Consider the following 24,837-nt stretch of genomic DNA (forward strand, 5'->3'; position numbering starts at 1 on the left):
TCCACTACAGTAAAATTCAAATATATTTGAAAACATCATTCATATCAGCTCAGTTCACTTGCCCAGTGGTCTATGTGATCATCAAAACATGTTTAGCTGAGAAAAATATGGCTATCCTTTCTAGCCTAGATGCCACTGAGATCCAGCAAGAGTTACATAAAATAAAGTACATAACCAATCAACACAACTTTCTTCCCGCTTTGTTACTCTAATTCAACAGAAACAGTAGGGCAAAGTGAAGACTCTCACTAATCAGGGTTTTTTTTCTCCTAGGTATTCTTCAGGAGTTCCTTGCCTACTAGCCAAGCCCCAATGGTTTAACTTTAGAGAGCAAAGAGGATGAATTATTATAGCATGGTTCTAGGCATTAGTAAGGAGCATACTATGAATATTTCCAGCACTATTTTCCTCCATGTGAATGTACCCACATTTCACTCTGATAAATTTTGTGTGTTAAGGCTTGCTATGAGCTCCCTAAAACTTCTGCTTTTCAAATGTAGCAGATTTTTAATTTGTCCACATGTAACTGCTCAGTATGAATCAAGAAAAAAAAAAGTTGAAAAGCCCTTTCTAAACATGGTGTATTGTTTTTCAGGACTGTGGTCTGGTTTTGTAATATTACTGTGAAAGAAGATGTCAGGCCTTTATCTACAAATTCTTATATAGTAGGTGTATTCATGGGAGTTACTTCAGTGGAATTGCAAGTAAAGAGAAAAGACTACAATATCTAGCCCTGCTTCCCTTACCACAAGATTAATTTCACTGAATGAAGAGCTGACAAGCCTGTACCACATAAATCCCTGCAAGCCAGAAATGCAAGACAGTCTTTTAACATAAAAAGGTCAATGAAAATGCAATGTGGCACTTGGTTCAGGTCAGCAACCTCTGTCCTTTTCTCCCCAACTTTCCAGAGCTGTGCCCACGTACATAGTCGGCTATTCAGTGAACCTAGATCTGGTGAATCACAGAATGGGAGGATTTGGAAGGGACCTCTAGTGATCATCTAGTCCAATCCCCTGCTAAAGCAGGTTCATGTCAATCAGGTTGCACATGAACGTGTCCGGGTTGGTTTTGAAAACCCGCAGAGAAGGAGACTCCACACTCTCCCTGTGCCAGGGCTCCCCCACTCTTACGGATAAGAAGTTTCTCCTTATGTTCAAGTGGAACTTTCTGTGTTCCTGCTTGTGCTGGTTACCCCTTGTCCTGGCACTGGGCAATATAGAAAAAAGACTCACCTCATCCTCTCAACACTTGCCCTTTAGGTATTTCTAAGTGTTGATACGTCTCCTTCTCAGTTTTCTCCAGACTAAACAGCCCCAGTTCCTTTCCTCATAAGGAAGATGTTTCAGTCCTCTGATCATCTTGGTGGCCCTGTGTTGGACTCTCTCCAGAAGTTCCCTATCTCTCTTGAACTGGAGAGTCCAGAACTGGACACAGGACTCCAGACGTGACCTTACTAAGGCAGTGTCCTTAAAAATCAGTTCTCAAAAAAGCTTTCAGAGTAGCAAAAATAACAGTGCTCTACCACGATTCTGTACTGCACCTTGGGATCTGTGGAAGGAGACTGGGTTTTGTCTTGGTACAGCAAGTATGTCAGAAGCATGGACATGGGAGTCCAAGCCATGAAAGAACAGTAATGTCAGTACCTGCACGTTCACTGATCTGTCACACTATATGCTCCAACAACATCACATATTTCATCACATGATTCAAGATCTCCAACCATATGACTTTATTATGTGCCTGCACACTGCCCAGTTGAGTAGTGTCTATCCTTACAGGTTTTTAGGACCTATCTGGATAAAGCCCTTAGTAACCTTGTCTTACAACTATAAGTCTTACAGTTGACTCTTCATTGTGCAAAAGGTTGAACTAAAGGCCTCCTGAGATCCCTTCCAGCTTGAGGTATGCTGTGAACACACCACACAGAAATACATAAACACATTGAACAATCTCTTCACCAAATTCCACATTTCATTTCCTAGAATATATGATGTCATAGCTCCATAGAGTTTGCAATATCCCAAACACTTGTCATGTACACAGAGACAGCAATGTCTAATCAAGGTGAGAAGACATACAGTTATGGCCAATCACAGTTCTAGATGTAGATATCATACATACTACAACTTAGAGTTTTCTCCTTGATAGTAGCTACTACATTTTTTTATAGCTATTTAGATTAGTGCCAACAGAACCATGAAGAATTATCACACTGTGTATCTTGGTTTTCTGCTATTTCAAATACACTTCAAAAAGCAGAAATTCTTCAGTGCCTACTTCCTGATAATAAACGAAGCCATAAACATTTTTCTTATTGAGGTTCAGGGCAAAGACATAAGTGTTCCCAGTGCTGTACTTTGAAGCATAAGTTTGTAATGCAAAGGCTAAATGATCTTAGTTTGACTTTTACATTCAAAGCAGGTTGGCTCTCAAAAAAGGTATTGGCTTACTGGTTGCACATTAACTTCAAACAATATGTTTATCTGACAAGGGCATTGACTGAGAGACAAACTCTTGCATAATCTTCTGCCCAGTTCCCTCACTTCTCTGCCCAAGCAAGACAATGTACATATAAAATCCTGGGAATGTTTAAAATCTGCCTTTTCCATTGGCTGGACATCTAATCCACTATGATCCAGTTAAAATGGAAAGACCCTTCTCTAGACCACTAGGGAAATCTGTACTAATTATCTCAGAGCACATAGCTACACTTTGTCTTTGGACTTGGTGACATGAACACCAAACTGAAGACAGGTATGTTCTTTAGCTACTGTGAAACGAGAACAATAAAATGATGGGTATTCATTGTAAAAGCTTTAAAAACTATTTTACGCATAAAGAATCACAGAATCTCAAGGGCTAGAAGGGACCTTGAAAAATTATCTAGTCCAATCCCCTTAGTCAGAGCAGGACCACCTAGAGTAGGTCACACAAGAACTCATCCAGGTGGGTTTGAATGTCTCCAGAGAAGGAGACTCCACAACCCATCTGGGCAGCCTGTTCAGTGCTCCTTCACCCTCACAGTAAAGAAATTCTTCCTTGTATTTCTTTGGAACCTCTTGTGTTCCAGCTTATATGTTGAAAAAGCATTAAGCTAAAACAACTGGGCTTGCAGCACTAAATGTGTTGTAAAAAGCAAAATTTTCAGTTGGTCTCAGTGAACATCAATATATAAAGAATAAAAAGTAACTGAGCTCTTGCAATGCACCCTTTACACATACACTTAAGAGACAAATGCATAAATTATTATATACTATTTCACTCTCACATTCATTCCTGCCAAAGCTTTTCAGTGACCTTGCTCTGCTCAGGGCTGTGACTAATATAGCTACCGCAGCCTAATACTCTGAACACTCATTTCACACTTCTGCCATGCTAATGTACATACAGATCATTTCAGGGGAAAAAAAAGCCCACGTTCCCATCTAAGCTGCACTATTCTCAATTTTCTATTCCTTCCAATATCAAAAAAGGGTAGGTCATTCTAGTTTGAATGTGAAAGAGAGAGTAACACAGTCCTAGAAACAGATCTCAACACCTACAGCATGCAGCAGGATGTCTGAGCACAAAGTTTATTCCAGGCTTCATTACTGAACTGTTTCATGAGCATTAGAAAGTCAATGCTCTGTCAGGCAGCAGCATTGTTTCTCTAAACAGAAAGCAGTATTGCCTCACTATAATTAGAGGTTTGGGAAACAATGGATAGTATTAACAACAAAAAATTTGGACTCTTTAGCCAAAAGAAAAGATACCTGTGTTTAACAAGATACCCTGTGGCCTCATAAACTAGTTCATTTTACAGTTTAACTGACCTCACTGTTATAAAGATTCTCCTCCACTCTCTTAACATAACTTTCACTTGCTGGAATTTAAGCCCAGTACTTCTCATCAAAATTGTGGAGAATAAATGATTGCCTATCTCTTTGCATCACGGTACTTACTATCTTTTATCACTGGCTGTGGAAATAACGTCACAATATCGCATGGATTTTGGAGTTGATTTTGGAGTTTCAGTTACAGTAGACTAGCAGTATGGAAAATGTTTAATGCATCAGACAACCCACAGCTGCCTAGGGTGGAATTCATCACCATTTGAGGCAAGTACCACAAGCATCCTTTACAGTCAATGAAGTCTTGGCCATGATCCATCTCATCTTTAAGTTCCAAGTCTAAAACAAGGTATAAAAGGCCCAGTTTCTCTTCAGTATTTGCTAAGTGTAGGATGGCTGTTTCAGCCATGGTTACATACATAAGAAACACAGACTTGCAGAATATTTCATTTGCAAGGGAGCTCCAGAAGTCATCTAATCCAGTCCCCTGCTCAAAGCAGGACTAATCAGGTCAGCTCACTCAGAGCTGTGTCCAGTCAAGATATCTCCAAGGATGGATATTTCACAAACTCTGGGCAATCTTTTATAGTATTTGACCGCTCTCATGATTAAAAAAAAAATGCTTCCTGGTATCTACCCAGAATTTCCTGTTTTCCAACTTGTGTCCCTTAGAGCTGTCTACAATCAGCTGAGATTTGACCCCTAATACAATTAACAGGCTTCTCTTTTAAAGTATTATGCTTGTGCTTATTTTATTTGAAGGTCTTTTGCAGCACCCAAAGAGTTTTCAAACTTGTCTTAATGCAAGATATCTTCCAAGCTTTAGGAAGTGAGGGATTTAGGACAGGCCTAAAAGCTCCACCACAGTTGGTATTTCTGGAGAAGGAAAGTAATGAGAATCCTCCCCTCAGATGCCAAGTATAGAAGTTAAGAGACTCCTCCATAAGATGGAAATCAGATATTTCAATTAGAAAGCCTAGCATTCGTTTGGAGGAGGTGCATTGGTAACAGGAAAGATCAAGTAGAGAGAAATCCAAGGTGTTACTGTGAGAACTATAGAAAATCCAAGAAATGGCAGCCTCAGAAATGAGAGCTGCCCAGCAACTTCTGGGTAAAATCTATGCATTTGTAATAGAGCTCAACTCCCTGCTTATAATTCAGGAAAGATCAGCATGTTGTTATCAGTATAGCAGAGTTTGAATAATAAATTTTGGTGAAGACAATCATTTACACTTCCCATTTGGTTAGAAGGGCATTTTAACAGCTGTTTTTCTCACCAAAAGCAGCTGGCTGGTGATATTATTTTTCAATTAATGATGCTACATTATGACTAGATTATTGCATGTAGTCATGAAAATAATGACAATTAGTGAAAGAAATTAAGCAATGTAACAAAGGAGGTTTTGGTTTCCATCTAATTGAAGGGTAGGGAAAGTCAGAGAGGCAATAAAGCCCTTCTGGACACAGTGAAATTTGAATGCTGAAGGCTCTCAAAACATTGCAAGACAGACTGAGTGAATAGATCTAGAAAAAGTGAGAATTAGTAAAGCGTAGAGGAGCAGAGGGTAAACATGCAAGAGACTAAAAGTACTATTGAGAAAATCTAAGAGGATTTTGATTCTTAAATGAGAATGACATTTTGCACTGAATCCTTAAATGAACAGAGATTTGGGTTATTTAGAACTGACATGCTGTCATTTTATCTCTTTAAACTGTACATGCACTAAGGCAATGTAACTCTGCCTTACTTGGGTCTGAAAGTAAAGCTTTTTGGGTTTACCTTCCAGGTCACAATAGAGGAAGAGATGATACAAAAAAGAAAACAGTCTTAAATTAAAAGTGAACACCACACCACAATGATGCTTGTCTGGCCCAAACTGGTGAACTCCATGTCATATTTCAACTTTCATTCCATGCCAGCTGTGGAAAATACCCTAATTTGGATCTATAAGAGGTGAGATCTATATTAATTAGTCTTAAAGCTCTAATATACTCCTCTATCATAAACTGAGCACTAAATCAGATACTTGAAACAACTCTACCACACCACAGAGTTACAGAATATTCCCAGTTCTTCCGAGAAACAAATAAAATCATCAAATAACTGGAAGTAAATAAACAATGGATATGATTCAGGAAAAAAGTAGATCTGCTTTGCAGGTGTATGTCTTCTAACCATTATGATAATTGGTTATCTGTGCTCTACATCTTGCTATGAATCAACATGTGTGTGAATATCAGCTGGCGCAAACTAGACTCTCCATTTAGAACTTGGCTTTTCTTTCTTGCTCACATCATCCTGTTCTGAGTTCACCTTCTGAGTTCATATGTCAAGAGTTCATGTTCCAAGGACTCATGCTCCATAATTCATACCTTGCAGAAACAGAGGCTTCTAAAATATTTATAGTAGACTTCCCTGGCTACGCCTTATATTCTTCACACATTTATGGTTCCAGTGTCTCGGCTTGGATCACAAATGGATGAAATCTTGCTTGCAGTGAATTGAGAGACAGAGATATCAAATTCCTGATATTTCTGTATCAGTACCAATCTTCTTTGTTTTTTACAAAAAGCAAAGTTGCAGTTGGTGAATTCAGGATTTCTCTATCTGAACATTAATAAGACCTCCCACTACCACACTTTCTACATCTCTCCCCTAAGACCATGCAAACAGAAGTGATAAAAGTCCTGTCTTTTTTTGTTTCAGCCTGTAGGAGTAACATCCTGATTGGTAATTACCCTGTGTAAGAAAGAGCAAACCCCTGCAAAGAGTGTGGGAGCATAAAACTGCTACAGGAGAGGTCAGGTTGTACACTTTGCATATCAGTTTCTAACAGAATGTGTTCTCAGTGGACAGTTTTATATAGTATGAGAATGAGATGTGCACCTAGTCAAGTATCTACAGCCTAACTGGAAGACAGACTAATCAGGAATTTTCAGCAAAGAGTCTTCCTAAGAATTCATTAAATTGTCATTTTTTTACTTACTGTACATTCAACCCCATTGATGTCAGGGGAAAAGAAAGAGGGAAATGTTTAAACATCAGGGAAAAGCTGAGGGGATGCTTTGGTTATCAAACTCCTCCCTCCCAATGTGTTGCACCAGAATACAACACATCTTAAACTAATCATCCCATAAATAGTTTCAGCATTGATCTTTACACCAAGGTGACTCATACAATGATTTAAAATGTCAGGAGAGATATAATTTTTGAAAAAAAATAGAGTTTGACTTACCGGGAAGTACAGAAGCAGTGATCCAAAAAGAATGGTTTCCAACAGCACCAGCCCTGAAGCCCTGATGCTCTAAAAAACAGAAACCGACACAAAATATTAGGAAATTCTTTTTGCATGCCATTTAGATGTTGGGTTCTTTGCAAAAGGCACTTCAACTTTTGTCAGGAAAACATTTCCTCAGTAATTTTCATTAAAGCACAGTATTAAGCTGTCTATCAAGTTGGCATGCTCCACATCCTTTAATTCACAGGCCTATTACAAAGGTTCTGTTTTACCAAATCCAATTTAAAAAATGACTCTTTCCTATGTTGAATAGTATTCATCACACATCACCTGGATACGTTTTGAAACTGCTAAAATTGCTCTCAAGTGTGAAGAATTACGGATCATGGGAATTACAGACATGAATTTAACTGTAAAATCTGTTCTGTTCTATTTAAATTTTGAGAAGTACTTCAAACATTTCAACTTATTCAATATTAATGACTTGGCTTCTATAGTATGTATGAATAAGCTACAATTTTACTGAATACAGAGTGTGCTCTTAGATTGAAAGCCTCTTTTTTTAACAGAAATTTTGTACAAGGATGTTGATTTAGACATTAACTTGTCAGGACTGTAAAATATGATGCCATTTCCTCACCAATTCTAATGCAGTCTCTCCATCACTGTTTTCTTACATTTAAAAATATTTTAAAATTGATTTTTCCTAATACAAAGTGTATTCCAATAAGTCTGACGATATCTGTATAGGCATCTGTGCCTTATCTTAAAGACAGAACGTCAACACAGCTTCCCATTTCTTCAACCACCTCCTTCCCCTGAGATATTGTTCCATACTTGGTTCTGGAAGAAGACAGTACTTCCCCTACTGCAAGCAATGAGGCAGAAGAGGCTTTGTTAAAAGTCTTTTGAAACGTCTCCTTCTTTCACATAGAATGGTAGGGGTTGGAAGGGACCTTTAGAGATCATCTGGTCCAATCCCATTGCAGAAGCAGGTCCACCTAGATCAGGTCACACAGGAATGCATCCAGGTGGTTCTTGAAGATCTCCAAGGAAAGAGACTCCACAACCTCCCTGGGCAGCCTGTTCCACTGCTCTGTCACATCTCTTATTGTGGTCTGGAATCAACCGTTTATACCAATCTCACTAATGGTTTTAGATGGAAGAAGTTTATCCTTCAGAAGGAAGGCAATCATAAAATTTTTGTTGCTCTGGGGTTCAGTTTCTGCTTGCAAAAGTATTATCATGATATTTAGCTTTTCAGTGAGTCTGTAATCTTACTCAGATTTCACTTTTCATCATTCATTTTTTCTGGTTACTTTTAAAACATCTAATCTTCTGAATATACATTGAAAAATATGGAGAAAATTCTCTGGAAGCCTTTTTAATTTGAGACAATTATGGAGCTCTATAATTTCTAGTAACGGTGAAATTTTGCAGCACAGGTTGTCTAATGCATGTCTCAACAGAGACATCATCAACGTCCTATACAAGTGTCTGCCTCGAATACTATCATCACAAGAAGTTACTTCCCATGAATATTCACATCAAAGCTTCCATTTGAAGAAAAACACTAAAATGACAGTTCCAAGGGCACCTTGGTGCTATTGATGCTGTTTCAGTCACAGGTAAAGCCTGGACTGTGAATTATGAGTTGTTTGCCACTGGTTTTAAGATAATAGCAGTTTATTTGGTTCAACCATTACAAGATTACTCCAGGAAGTCTTGGGAGAACACTTTCTTGTCTTATTTTTTTGGCCAGAATTTTTCATGAATTTGAGAACCATCACTATGGATCCTCTTTTCTAGACCTTTCCAATTCTTTCACTTTTCCTTGTGGATCTTAACCTCACACATTCATATTAAGGGTTTCATATTAAGGATTGCAAGACTCTCTAAAATTGCACCCTGATACTGAGACAGATAAATTTCTAGTAAATTCTTCATGAAACTTTTATGTTTCCATGAAATGTTTCTTGCAAAGCAAAGCAAAAGATCAACAAATAGCTAAAACACTGCAACCTTCTTTCTGAATAGAATGCAATGCTTGCTTTAGCAATTGTTGAAACTTGAATATCAACCCACAAGTGCAGCTTATATTTATAGAGTGTTTCTACAATGCAAAGCATTTGTTTCAAGAACCCAAATTAAAGTGTTTTAGCATGGTGGGATGTCCTGTATTATGTTGGGTCAAGTGTAAAGACAATCCCAAATGTCAAAAGTTGGGAAATGAGTAACTGAAGTGTCAATGTCAGGGTTTTTTAGGCTCAAGGGACTACATTGTTCAATGATATATCAAATTCATCTCAGTCTGTACTTCATATAATTTATTTCTGTCATTTGGATAGATGGGCAGCCTCATCCACCAGTCTGGTAATGTAAAGACGATCCAGCACCCCTGTACAGTGTTTCTCCATGTCACAGCTCTGCCTCACTTCATCAAGAAGGATGCTCCACAGAGACACTAAGAAAGCATATTTATCAACAGATAAAAAATATTGCCCCAGACACATTGGTTCTGTATTTGTGAGACATTCATTTGTTGTAAGCATCCCTAAACAATAAACAAATACCTGAAGGGATGATACTCTTTTCTGGATGCTGTAATAAAATTGCTAATGTACCCATATTTTTGTATTCAGACATATTCAACTCTTTCAAATAGCACTATAAATATCAATACATATAGGCAACTTTTCAAAGCTGCTGTCTGTTCTGATCTAATGTAACACAACATCAAAAAGTGAAAAGGAAAGTTATTTTAATTAAGAAGTGACAGGACTCCCAATTATTTTATAGCTTAAATGTTTGAAGCTATGGATCATGCATACTGCCTTGACATGTGTAATAGTGCAAATATGTTTTTAAACTATAAGTGGTAGTATGTTATTTAACACTACTAATGAACATATACATTTAGCCTAAGCAAGAGTTTCACACTATGTGATGTTAAGTTCCAGGCACTATGTATTTTTAAAATGCATTATAGGACTGTGTCCACAAGACTCCTTTTGTGACCCTGGCTTTGCCATAGCTGGGAGCTCCACATGTTTTGATACAGTCTTTCTTCATAACATCTTTGTAAGACAACTGCACTTTACTCATTGGGAAATCATGCAGTCACGTGTGTCCAGCACCATACAAGACACTGGTGGAGGTCAGTGAACTCAGGTCTCTCATGACTGATCAATACTTAAACCACGGAAGAATCTTTTAGTTTCTTATTTTGTCCAATGCATCTGTATATGACAGAGTGGCCAAGAAAGTAGCTGAAATGAGTATCACATAGGGAAGAGTGAAATAATCTAAAAAAGCTGGTCTTCAAACAGCTTCTGTGTGAATATCCTTTCCTAAACAAGTCTTTCACCCCCTGATTAGTCTTTTCTTACCATGCTTTCTTCTGGGTGGTATGATCATAACACAATCAATAACTCCTGATTTTCTTCTCACCCATGTCCTGGTAGGAACCATTTTCTGGGAATTGTCTTTACACATATCTGCACTAAAATAAGTGTGGCTTACAGAGTAACACTAGAATTAAAAAAGAGCTTGAATCCAGGTTTTGACTGCACTCTTATCTCAGTCTTTGATACCTGGAGAGCAGGGGTTTTAACAACATTTACAGATACCACAGCTCTTCTTTACAAGATACTTCAGCGAATGGAGTAGACATCTGGCAAAGATGAATGCCATCCACAGCAATGGAGAATCACAAAACTTCAAATAAGAAATAGCACAACCAAAGAACTATTTTTGTGGAAGCATAGTGAAAATGAAAAAAAATGATATAGAAATGGAAGTATTGGAATTCTCCCAAACTACAGTTTTGAAACTCTAATTATTAATTTTCTCCAGCAAAAACAAAAGGAGATTTTCTTTTAACAAAAAGTAATATGAAAGCTTGTGGTTTAGAAAAACCACAAACATTGTTTAAAAGAAAAAACCTGTGAGACTTTTTTCTTCCAGTAACTTCCATTACAGCTCAAGAGGTAAGGCCCAGGAATGAAAGCCTTCACTCAGCACTGATGCTTTAATAACAAGGAGCAGCTAAAGAGAAGAAAACAAAACCTAAAGAAGTATGTTTTAAATTAATTTATTAAATATATTCTTTTATCATATAGACAGTATTACCACCAGTGTCTGAGAACCAGTCTTTACACCAACAGTTGACTTCTCCACTGTAAGCACTGTGCAAACACAGGTCCCTAAGGTGTGACTGTGGGCAGCATCACAAATTCCTGACTTTAATGGGAATCTGCAACATATCAGCAGTGAATATGCCCACACATCTCAAGAAAAAAAAGCCTTTGCTCTTTTAAGGAAACAAATGAAAGAATGCAAACAAATAAAACCACAAAGCCTCTACCGACTGCTGTCCACCTATACTGTGCACAATTTAAATTCTCCAATGTAATTCACAGAAATCAGAGCATTTTAGGACAGAGTCCTGAAATTCAAAACAGGGGGATTTTCTTCCACTTGCATATGTCACCTGCTCATTTTCTTTTTCTTTTCTTTAATAGCTGCTTGGGTTTTTTTGCATCTGCCTTGCTCATTGGCATTTATTTTGGGTTTTGCTTATTTATTTCTCTACTCATCTTGCGTACAGTTTGTTTATTGTCACTTTGTCTGTATGCTCACTCCCTTTTCAGGGTTTTATTTCTGTGTTTACTTATTTTTGTAAGTAAAACTGTCCTTTCTGGTTTTTCTCCTCTCACTTAATGGTTACATATTGCTTACACCTAAGTGATACTGCAATTCCTTTTGCTTCTAGCTTCATATTAACTTTCATATTTAGCTCAGATACCTCTATCATACGTTTTCCACATTCTCTGGAATCATAGAATGGTAGGGGTTAGAAGGGACTATTAGAGATCATCCAGTCCAACCCCCCTGCAAAGGCAGGTCCACCTAGATCAGGTTGCACAAGAATGCATCCAAGTGCGTTTGAAGACCTCCAAGGAAGGAGACTCCACACCCTCCCTGGGCAGCCTGTGCCAGGGCTCCCTCACCTGAACTGTAAAATAGATTTTCCTTATGTTTAAATGGAACATTTTGTGTTCCAGCTTCATCCCATTACCCCTTGTCCTGTCGCTAGATACAATAGAAAAACAGGATGCCCCAGCCTGCCAACATCCATCATTTAGATCCTTATAAATAATAATGAGATCCCCTCTCAGTCTTCTCCAGACTAAGCAGCCCCAGTTCTCGCAGCCTTTCCTCATAAGGAAGATGCTCCACTCCCTTCATCATCTTTATAGCCCTATGCTGGACTCTCTCCAGAAGTTCCCTGTCCCTCTTGAGCTCAGGAGCCCAGAACTGGACACAGGACTCCAGATGAGGCCTCACCAGGGCAGAGTAGAGAGGGAGCAGAACCTCCCTTGACCGGCCACACTCTTCTTGATGCATCCCAGGATGCCATTGGCCTTCTTGGCCATGAGGTCACATTGCTGGCTCATGCCTAGTTTATTGCCAACCAGGACTTCCATGTCTCTCTAGTATGTTTGCTTTTTAATTAACTGAGATCTTGATTTAAAAAAATTAAAATTATTATGGAAAAGTCAAAGGAGGAAAAATAATGATTAAACTAGGTATTAGCTTCAATCCAGCCTCTATCCAGCAATACTGGAATCAAACCAAAATGAAGCAATTAAAATAACATGGCATGTATTACACTAAAGGTCAAGACCAGGTACGTATTCATCTGTACCATTCTCTTCATCCTGAGACAGAATTTTTGAGACAGTACCTACCATCCTTCCGTTCTACAATGAACAATGAAATCCACTAAAACAATCCCAGCAAATCTGATGCAAGCTGTCAGCCACAAAAGAAATTCAAGTGAACTGAAATCAGGTGTTTCATAGGAAGCTATCAAAAGGCTGTGTAATGCTACACCAACACAAAACCACCAGCATACTAGAACAGTAAAATGTCTTGCATCTGTATGTAATGTACCTCAAGAGGCATTTATAGAAGAAATGAGTTCAGGTAAACTAATGTGACATAGGTAGTGGCACAGGACTCATAGCTGAGCACGTACCCTTATTTCACACAGCCACTGCAGACTGGACCAGCGCACTCCAACTCAAGTAGGAAGACACTAGAAATATTCACTCCTCTCAGATGGGATGTAGCTACTAACAGCTTTGACATGCTACTGACTATTTGGCATTTCAATGATTACCCAAAGTTAAATTAGTGTTGATGATTCAAAGTAAACTGTTAAAAAAGTCAAGAAATGTGGTCATTATAGTTTTAGAGGTTAAGTATTACCTCTGTGTGACACTTAGGATCAGTCATGGCACATGACATCATCCTACATGATGTGGCATGTTTAGTCCATAAATAAGCTACACTGAAATTGCCTTTGTAGATTTCTCCTTGGAAGACAAGACATAAAAGTGAGTCATGAGTAGATTTTTTTGGTCAGTCAAGCAAGATGCGCTGATGGAGAGAAGAGAGCGTTGGAGTAAGAGCAGGGAAAGGAAAAACAAGGTTCTGGGGTCCAAGGCAGTCCTCTGAAAAAGGAGACCTTGTCAAATCTTGGTGTGGTCATAACACATAGAGTCAGTCTGTGTTTTCACTACTGAAATCTCAGTTCAGCACACACAAACACTCTGAACTAGAAAGACAAGGAAGTAGAGGCTGATTCATTACTTCTGCTCTCCTGTAAACCAAACACAGTGATGTCTCTGGAGAACTCCCTTTACAGAAAGTCTCATTGACCATTTATTAGAGAAATACAGCTATTTTCTGATTTTCTCATGTATCTTTTCTCATTAATATAAAAATCCCAAAACACTATTACAGGAGGGAAGCCATTTGCCATAGGTCTGTGCTGTTCTGTGAATGGTGGTCCGGCTGAGATAGAAGCACCCCTCTAACACAGAGTAGCTCACAGGATTCATCCAACCCAGCAGGACAGGGACTAAAGCCTGCTTTGAAAACTGAAGACTTGAATAGAAGGAACAATGAAAGAGAGAATGCATATCCAAGTGGAATATGCCAGATTCTTTCTATATATCTCTACTAGAAAAGAAACCAAACCCCTAACATACTACTGCAAAATAGAGATGACTACGTGACCACTCATCAGTGCACGAACAAAAGTAACGTGACTGAGATGCAGCTACTTCAATACCATGCAGGTGTTTAAAACGTAGATCATCCTGATTTCCTTATGAGTTTGATGTCTATAACTCTTCTAGGCAAGAAGCTAGCTAGAAAGAAAACACTTCTTTTTTAGCAAGAAAATTTATTCTAAACATGTGAGGTGAATTGAAAAATTAAATCCAGAAATAAAATGTGTCCTAGGGTTCACACTTGCAAACAAACATTCACTTGCAAAGTCTTGTCACAGGAAAAACAACCAGTGAAAACTGAGACTTACTCAACTTTTTATAGTAAGATCACCAACCTTTATTCTCTTAAATCTATTTGAAAAGGAAGTGTCTGGGTAGAGTGGCAGAATAGATTTGAAAAGACTGAAAAAAAAGATAAGTTAACAGTGCACAGATAGGTAAAGCTGCAACTACTTACAAAGGTAAAGCATCAATTAGCTGTTTTAAAGCAGTATTATTCACTACAATGGATTAAAATGATTTGAAGGAAAGTTAACAGAAAAATCTTACAAATAAAGGTTTCTTGTTCTAATCTACTTTATCCCAAAAAAGTAAATAATGAAAGTTCCAAGTCTTGATATTCTCCAGGATACCTTAATAAAGGAACTATGAATCTAATCATCATCCAAAAGAAGAATAAGATTTTCTCTCCACAGTTCCTGTTATAATGCATGCTTTGTATCTAACCAATAAACACTCTAATCTGTCACAATGCCCATAATAAAATCTAACTAGTCTCATAGAATCACTGACTCACAGAAATATTTGTTGGAATGGACTTCTACAGGTCATCTAGTCACATCCCCTAGTGAAAGGAGGAGTACTGCCAATACCAGATCAGGTCAGCATTGGCTTTATCTATCCACATCTTAAAAACCTCCAAGAATGGAGCTGGGTAACTGATGTGTTACCCAGCAGACTGGTCTGGCATTTCTCTCCTAGTGAGAAGGTTTTTTCCTAATGCCCAGCTTAAACCTCACAAGCTATGATTGGTGGCTATTATCCCTGTTGCTTCCACCACTTGTCATTACTAAGGAGAGTTTGGATCTCTCTTCACAATCACCCTTCAAGTAGGCTGCTACTAAATTGCTCCTTAGCTTCCTCTTCACCATCCTATCAAAGCTTAGCTCCCTCAAGCTCTATCAAGTAGCTCTAATCCTCACAGGACTTTGCTTCCTGCTCTTCTTCAGACAGGCTACTAATCAGGATATTTTATTAACGAAAAGATCAGGAGAAAATAAAGACTTAGACATGCAACATATTAGCAGATGCCTTTGTTAAGATTACAGTATCAAGGCAAGGGGTTTTCATAGAGCTTCTTCATCCATCTAATTCCAAGACTGTATTTCAGCTAGAGGTTTTTATCTATCTGACTACCGGATTGAGGTTTGGATATAAGGGAGCTAGAATTACATGCATCTGGAGGAGAAATATTGAATTTAATTCTCTATTCTTGATATGACCTTCAGCTACTTTCTAAAGAAAATGACCAAAACAAGAAGGCAGCTCCTGGAGAAAAAATGAAACGGTGACTGCAAGACCTGAGGAGCAAGCATGTCTAACTCTCAGACCACCTCAAAAGTGGGATTTCAGTGTTACTGCAGTTTTATTTGCTCCTGAGGCTTTCTCCATGGCAGGATAAAATTATTCATCAGCTCCATGCAGTCCAGTCCACCTCTCAACTAAGAGCTTTATTGTAGATTGCCTGTAAAACTAATGATAGAGTGGGGAGTTCTTAAGTAGCTCAAATGAAGTATCCCCCATGCTACCTTCCATTTTCCCCTACCGGTTGCCTTAGCAGAGCACATTTACTTGACCAGGCCTGCAAAAACAATTGTTTGTGAAGAGCTGCTTTATGCCTTAGGATTTGCTCAGTTTTCAGTCTATCCATACGACCTAGACCACACTAGTAAACTTTCAGATAAACAGTCATTCCATATCCTTGGATCTCAGAAATTAGCACCATTGCTGTGGCAAATCACATTAGGAAAGTCATAAGTGCCTCTTGGGCAATGCTAAAGTGTCATAAATAAATGCTTAACAATTATTTGCAGGAGGGAACTGAAAAAAAAAATGTAGCCAGCCAACAAGCTGCATAAAGTGTAACAAAACAAAATGCTAAAAGGATGGATAAACTGGCCTAGAAGATACTGGATTTCAATTCTCTGTGGTCTTAAGCAATCCAGGAAATACAGCAGCATTAATTAGCATTGAATTTCTGAGTGTCATCACACAAAGTCAGTGCTATGAATGTCAAAGTATTTTTAGAGAGGAGAAAAATGAAGAAATTAAAAGTTAAAATCAAATTTAAGTCATTCTTATGTATATTACTGAATTAACAGAACTGCAGACTTGTGGTGTCAGTTCAGGAAAACATCAGATTTCTCCAGGGCCACATGTCACTGTATATTATAGGAGCAGGGTACCATGGAAACCTAGTGAGGGGAAAAGGTTGGCATATTTTCATTTTGTTTCACTTTCATTAAAGTTTTGCCACTTTTGCAATAGAAAGAATGACTGAGTGGGGCTATGATCTAAAGAACATCTAAAGGTGGCTTACCACCAGAATATCAGCTTGCCTTACAGATAAACAAGGTCTACAAGAAATTATTATAAAACAGTGAAGATAGATTTTATCTTTGATCTCAACTTTGAATACAACACATTCATACTTATTAAACTGTAAAGGGTATCTATCACTCAGTATACACCTGGAAAGTACATAAAGACACGTGATAGTATGGTACAGAAGCAAGGAAACATAGACAACAGATACAGGTTTGTTCTAAGGTGATGCTTAAGGTGATGTATTTGAAGTGACTAGATAAATTACTATGCAAAACTGTCTCAAAACAAGTGAAACAGAAAGCTTAGCTAAAGGTACTTGTGATGGCAGTCCACTTGCTCTCTGATGCTCCCAGAAGTAGCTCTGGCATGATCCTTGTGGGGCACGTCTTGCAGATCTATTCTACTCTACACGTGAACACACAGGAGATTTGATAAGTTACTGAATTGTATACCCAAATCCATCACTTGTCTGAAAATCCTTCCTACTCAAATTCTCATTTCCTGGTATAGGTGTGGCATTTTTATCTATCTGACTACTGGTTTGAGGTTTGGATATAAGGGAGCTAGAATTACATGCATCTGGAGGAGAAATATTGAATTTAATTCTCTATTCTTGATATGACCTTCAGCTACTTTCTAAAGAAAATGATCAAAACAAGAAGGCAGCTCCTGGAGAAAAAATGAAACAATGACTGCAAAAGCTGAGGAAGCATGTGTAGTCTAACTCTCAGACCACCTCAAAAGTGGGATTTCAGTGTTACTGCAGTTTTATTTGCTCCTGAGGCTTTCTCCATGGCAGGATAAAATTATTCATCAGCTCCATGCAGTCCAGTCCACCTCTCAACTATTCTTTAATTCTACCAAATGACAGAAGCAAGAGGAGATTTTGCAAGCTGAAAATATTTGGTCTGAAGTGGAGCTGGTTGAAATGTTTAATTACCAGTTCCTTTTCTTAATAAAATATGCCTTCAATAGAAATCATTTTTTCCAGTATAACTATATTTTTTTTCCTTTGATTTCCATTGTGCTGTTTTTCTAAAGCCCACTGAACCTTTTTCTTGCCTCATATAGTGTATAACTTCTCCCAATTACAAACACATTGTTGACTTTTCCAGTGAAGAATCTCTGTGGAAAAGCTAAAGGGGTAATTTTCAGAAACTGTACTTTACTTGAAATTTGCCTTTAACAAATATTATGCAGAGATTCTTCTTGATGTTCCTAAGGTCGAGCTACAGTGAGCAAGATGTTTTGCTCCTCTGTTACGAGACAAAAGCTGGATCTGCCAGTTCTCAGACAGCTGCTGACATTAGGAAGAGCAGAAAAGAGTGGAATTTAATAATGCTGCCACTTGGGTTACTAGGGGCTAAAGAATGGGCACAAAAGCTCTGAGGCCTCAGTTATGTACCCTGGAATGGTGTCATCATCAATTCAAGGATTGACTAAGATTGCTACCCAAGAAAAAGGAAATTTCAAATGCCATAACAAGACTATGCTTTTGTTTTATTATTGGTGGTTCATGTACAAAATTCAAGCACCTTGTTCTCAGCAAGCTGCAGGAAACACTTTTCACCTCAAAAGAGAAAAAGCATATCTCTTTTGAAAATTCCCTTGTAAAATAACCAAGATGAAATTCTGGGTCCTGTTCAACTTCTTACCACACTGACAAATACTTTCAATGATAATTGTGCTCTTTGGATAATAGCAACCTAACAGAATATGGATTGCAAATACAGTAAATTTCATAGCAAAGGCCAATTTTCCAAAGATAGGACTACAGTTATGTGCTGCCACTTAAGCTATACTGGCAAATTGTCAGAATTTTCTGGCATTTGCAGGCTTTGTGCAGTATTCCTAAACCAAATAAACATAATCCTCACGTTATTTTATTTCACATTAAAAAATACTTACACAAAGGTCAATTATTTTTTATTACTAGTTATAGCTGAGCTCAAATAGAATATAATTATTGAATTTACTTTTTACTTGGACAAAAATTCAGGAAAAGGAAAGGTCAAGCAGACATCAATCATAAATCAATTTCATTAAAAGTGCACAAGATGTCAGGGATCCAAGAAATCTCCAAATACTTTAATTTTCAATTCCTATGGCTCTTGATCCTTTCTTTTATGCAAGTAATGAAACCCATTACTATATATCATCATGAATATAAGGTGCTCTGCTTTTGAAACACGGGTCTTGCTGCATAGAATTTGCACTGCACCACCCACAAGAGAGATATATGACAAAACAAAAAAAGTCTTTATTGGTGAAGAACCCTTACAGTGAAAATGGTTCATGTCTCAGAGACATTTTTTCTTAGAAGGAACTCCTTCCTTTGGGATATACTGCTTAGATCAAGATGCCTGGTTCTCACCAAATATTGATGAATATGTAGGTAAAAGCAAATCAGTAATGAGGTAAATAATACCTAAGTTCAATTTCAGTCAATTCACATCCTTGTGTAAAAGCTAAATATGTAAAATAGTGATCATCAAAATTCTGGATCACTGGAAGTACCTGTGTCACTAGGCTATGCATTCAATTAATGCAGAAATGAAATAAAAGGAAAATGCAAAGCCATCATAGTCTTCAAGAATAAAATGTACTTTAAGATCAACAGTTGTTTAATCAGCAAGAGATCAAATGGAATATACAAAAAATCTGATAGAATACATAACTAAATTGCACAAGCAGGAGCTTCGATTTGGTTAGCATGTTCCTGTGATTTAGTTTACAAATACCTTCAGAACACCTGAACTGAATTTCAGCTTTTTAACTCTACATTGCATCACCTACTGCAGAAGGTAATACCATAGCTCACTAAAACAGCCTATATAAATTGTAGTTCAGTAATGCAGAAAGAAATAGTTTATGGCAAGTTACAGGACAAAACACAGACCTGACTGCAAAGCTCAAGATTCATAGTATCTCAGAGGAAACAAACTGAGAATGTTCTAAGAGAAGGCTTAGAATAAATTGATAGAGATTAAAATAAATCTCATTATTCACATGATTGAGAAGGCAAATGAACTATAGATGAAGATCATTACACTAATTTAAAATGAAACACAAGCTCATAATTCTGAAGATTTTAAATCCAGCTCCAGTTTATTTTATTCACTTTCACTTTACAAGAGCCAAATTGCTAAATCGCTCCAAACTAATAGCTTATGACTGAATCTGAGAAATGCTGACCCAAAAAGCTCTGAAATCTTTCAGCTCTTCAGTATTTATTATGCTAAGTAATTTCTCATTAAGTTTAGATCATAGATTGTACGTTTCACTGGAAGCAAAAGCACATTTGCCTTTCAAAGAAATATTGCTATGTATAACTTCCACTGTAGAACCACAGAATCATTTCAGTTGGGAAAAACTCCTAAGATCATCGAGTCCAACCATTAACCTCACACTGCCAAGTCCACCACTAAACCATGTCCCTCAGCACCTCATCTATGTATGTTTTAAGTATCTCGAGGGATGGAGACTCCACCACCTCCCTGGACAGTCCGTCCCAATGTCTAACAGTCTTCTCAGTGAAGATAGTTTTTCCTAATGTCCAATCTAAACCTCCCCTTGTACAACTTGAAGCCATTTCCTCTTGTCCTATATCCCTCCTTACTTGGGAGAAGAGACTAAACCCCACTTCGCTACAACCTCCTTTCAGACCCTTCACCATCTTGTTGCCTCTCTCTGGACACATTCCAGCACCTCAGTGTCCTTGTAGCGAGGGGCTCAAAACTACACACAGTACTTAAGGTGAGGCCTCACCAGTGGCAACTTGAGGGGGACAATCACTTCCCTGGTCCTGCTGGTCACATTATTTCTGATACAATCCAGGATGCCATTGGCCTTCTTGGCCACCTGGGCACACTGCTGGCTCATGTTTAGCCAGCCATCAATCAACACGCAGTTGTGTTACTGAAAGCCCTAGTGCCAGGTCATCCTCAAATCACTGTGGATTCTGCACAAGGAAAAAAACTCTCCTTCCTCCACAACAAGAGTTTAGGATAAGGGACAATAGATAGATAAGGACAGACATGAAGAACAATAGAACAATGCAACAACATGCACCATAACAAGCAATCAGTAGTCCTAGCCTAGTAGTCACGTACTTTGTCAGCACTTGAAGACATGATATGGAGAGCAGGTGATGCTCTCAAAAAGCCTTTAGCAAGCAGGAGGGAGTTCATGAAGGGACCAAGAGGTATTTTTTGAAAACCATAATGGATAATGCTGAAAAACAGGATAATGCTGGAGGCTGGTGTTAACATTTCAGTATGAAAGAAACGGTACCAGGAAAGAGAGAAAAATCTCACATGGGTGTTCAAAAACCAGGAGGTAATGGATCATGTACAATGTCAACGAGGAGATGCAATAAGGACAACACAAAGTGGCAAGACAAAAAATTGTTCTCAGCATCATTTTGAACAGATAGGAGCAGACCTTGACTGCATTTGCCAAGGCCAGCAGAAAGGACATTCCAGTAATCAAGACACAAGATAATAAGCTCAGAGGAGACTTTTAGGCCTGTTGACACTTGTTAGATGGGAACTTGGACAGTCTTTGACCTAGCTGGAGGCAAAGTGAGCTCCAGAGCACAAAATTATGTTAGAGAACAAGCATATTGCTAACATTAACCAAGAGAGCAGGTGCTGAAATGTCTTAGAGAGAAGCAGAAGGAGATCAAGATTTCTTTTCAGCTATATTGATGTTGCTGAGAAGATGCCAGAAAAATATATCAAAATTTTATTGCAAACAGAAGGAGGCATGGATGGGACAGGGAAGGAAAAATGCAATCTGACTGTGTTGACAGCATGAAGTCCTAAAGAGAAACTGACAGCTTAAGGCTGCTGCTTGTGTGCAAGTTTTACAATAAAAAAATGCTTAGTAAAAAATGCAGGTCTTTCCCCATAAGAACATTCTCAACAGAGTTTTATTTCTGCTACGTTTTTCCTAGTAATATTTAGTTTCTTGATTTCCTCATTTAACTTATTTCTTTCTTCTCATCTAGGAAAACTTTTTTTAGAAAAGATTTTATCATCTTCAAACATGTCTCTCCTTACTTATACTGATTTTCAGCACCAAAACAGGGTCCAGACCTTGGCACACTAAATTCAAACCCAGCTGCATCAAAAAGCACGTTTCAAACTCCAAATCGTGGCCTTATCTATTGCCCAAATGCTTTTCCCAGAGACAAAGAGATCATTAAGAAAATGACTGGCACTATGAAATTCTACAAGCCTTCCTGGTTGAAAATTCCCTGCACTAGAAATTGGGTTCATGTTTGGAATAGTTCTTTTGAGCCTACACTTAGACTCTTAGAACAAAAAGCCTACTTCAGGCAGAAGTCTGCTCCTGGGAGGCTTGCTAAAGACCTTGTGCAAGCCATCAGGGACTTTGCTGCTGCTATTGATCACACAAGGAAGGTTCACAGCAGGATACAACCCCAAGACAAATAGCAGGATAAATAAATAATGTTGTTTTTCTGCTGACATGACAGGAAGTCCCTTCCCAGTCAAGCTGTAAATGCCTATTCACAAACCCAAATGAAACTTCAGGCAAATGAAACTGTCCTGAAGTTACTCCATCAAAGAATCCATGAGAAATGCTTATTATCATGTGAAGAGACCATTTGGTGTAGTCAGCTCCCCTCCAAGGGCGACAAACACAAGACCTGGCAAGAATGACAGCCAACCAAAAATCTTAGCAGTTTGCTCAGTTTCATCTGTAGCTCTGAAACAGCTTTGGAAAACAGATTCTATGCTGTGATAGTTCTCATTGTTGGAAAATATGTGCTGAAATGTAAGGATTCCATTACTTTTATTTTACACAATTTATTTTAAAAGAGAAATCATAGTGTAATACAATTAAACTTACATGTGCCTTCAAGGCTATTAGAGCCTTTTCTCTGGTGACAGCTACCTTCCTGGCCAGCACCCTACACTAAAAGCACGTTACTAGCAGTTCCAGTCATTTGAACTTCGGGGCTCTGTGTTGTAGTTTTGTGGCGTACTGTTGGAATATATAACAATGATTCATAGACTGCAAGGTCTTAAATAGAAAGACATTAAGGTTAGGAAAGTAAAGGCCAGGAGTCTCTCTCAATGCCGAAGTGGGATAGCATATCACACACAGTCCAGGGCTGATTCACATCACTTTGAAAGCAGTGCACTCTCCAATAAACCATGTATTATTTTCCAGGCAGGTCCTAAGATGCTGTGTAACTCAGCTTTGTGGAGACAAATATTGGCTTAATATCAAAATACATAGCAAAAACTGTAGCTTTTAAATCCTTAGGGCTACTGTTGAATACTGATGAAAAGTCATTTTTAACACCTACATTCACCATTGAGGGTAGACTATGTCTTGTGAATACTGTATACAGCCTTTTCATGCTTCCTACTGCTCTGCTCTTCTCATTATCTCTTCTTCATCAGACTGAAATCAACCAACATATTTTCCACCTAGATCTTATCTTCTTCACACCAGCTTTTCCTCAGTCCTGAAGTGTCTATAGTGGAATTAGGTTTATTTTTCTATTCTCAAGTACCTTATTCCTCTAAACCATGTATTAGCATGCAAATACATGCAGATGTGAAACCTTCAGGCTTATGAAGTGTATGCCAGGGCACCCTGTCAACACAGGACAATACCACCATTGCAGCCATGCCTACCAATGCCTGCTATCTTTGGGGACTCCAGCAGCCAGTAAGTAATCTCTGATTCTCAACTGTCACCTCAGGCTAACAGCCTCTACGTTTCTTATCTTTTCAACATGACACTCTGCAATTATTTATGTCAGAGTTAAAAAACTACAGGATACCTAAAGGCATATCTTAACTATGAAGTAAAACAGTGAAGGACATTTCATGACTTTTATGAGTAAAGGAATTGAGAATTCCATTAAAAACAACAAGACTTTTGAAAACAACATCGTTATTGTCTTCAAATCTGCACGTCTCGAGACTACAATAAACTTCCTTCAGAAATCACAAGAAACTAGGTTCTCACTCTAGGATATGATGAAGAAAGGGTATAAAGCTCTGCACAGGATGTGTATGTGCTGAATGAACTGTCAGGTATGCCCACCAGCACAGCATGTAAAGGCAGCTGCCCCAGCTGCACAAGATCTCTTCCCTCTATCAAGTTTCCACTTCAGCTGAAATGTCAGAAATTGGTGTCTAGGGAGAAAAAAGCAGAATATGCACCAAAGATGAAAGGCATTCGGGCATAAGCACATCAAGATGCTGCTGTAGAGTTAAAAAAAAAAGGAAAGGATGGGCTGATTTACATTAGCAAAAAAGGTATCTTTGCAAAGCCAGCATGCTTTAATATTTAAAGATGTATCACACATCAATAGCTTGTGATTATCTCACTCTGAATTACTGCATCCTATCATGGCTGCAGCAAGGGAGAAAAGAGATTCTTGATTTCTCAGTATTAGAAAGGGCAGCTACAGCATTAATTTGCATGTTGCCTTCTCCTCTACGTGCAGTATTTGTTCAGTGTTTAGAATTGAATTGTTTAGGGACCATCTTCACAGTTTTGGAGCCGTATTTAGCAGAACAATTAAATGTATTTACACTAAATGGAAAAATAGGGAAGTGGAGGCAAAGAATATCTAGCTACTTTTTCACTGAGATGCTTATTAAGGATTGGAACAGGCTTCCCGGGGAGGTGGTGGAGTCATCATCCCTAAAGATATTAAAAAACAGCATAGATGAAGTGCTGAGGGATATGGTTTAGTGATGGGCTTGGCAGTGTGAGGTGACTTGTTGGACTCAACTATCTTAAAGGTCTTTTCCAACTGTAATGATTCTATGATTCTAACTCCAAACACTAGAAATCTATATTCAACAGAGACTAAAAATCATGGAAAACCAGAGAGTTGCTGTTATTTACCACAGTTCCCTCAAGAGAGGTAGAATGATTTATTCTTGCTGATGATTAGACATGTAGTCTTGTTAACTGAGAGTTTATTTCTTGATAAGTGTTAGATATACATTTTTCTCCTTTCACTAAAAGTATTCCTATTTCTGTATTTCCAACAGTTCAACAGTTCTTGAGTGTTCA

At 38.2% G+C, this 24,837-nt stretch overlaps 1 protein-coding gene across 1 annotated transcript in view; it reads right to left on the minus strand.

Annotated features, from left to right (window-relative positions):
• The window catches only part of GPR158 (G protein-coupled receptor 158), a 195,026-nt gene that overhangs the window by 70,141 nt on the left and 100,048 nt on the right, over positions 1-24,837 (minus strand). The window contains exon 5 of the mRNA XM_061997271.1: positions 7,070-7,138. Within this exon, the coding sequence (XP_061853255.1) occupies positions 7,070-7,138 (69 nt within the window). The remainder of the gene's footprint in view (positions 1-7,069; positions 7,139-24,837) is intronic.

The sequence above is a fragment of the Colius striatus genome, chromosome 5, assembly GCF_028858725.1.
Source record: "Colius striatus isolate bColStr4 chromosome 5, bColStr4.1.hap1, whole genome shotgun sequence".
Taxonomy (NCBI): domain Eukaryota; kingdom Metazoa; phylum Chordata; class Aves; order Coliiformes; family Coliidae; genus Colius; species Colius striatus.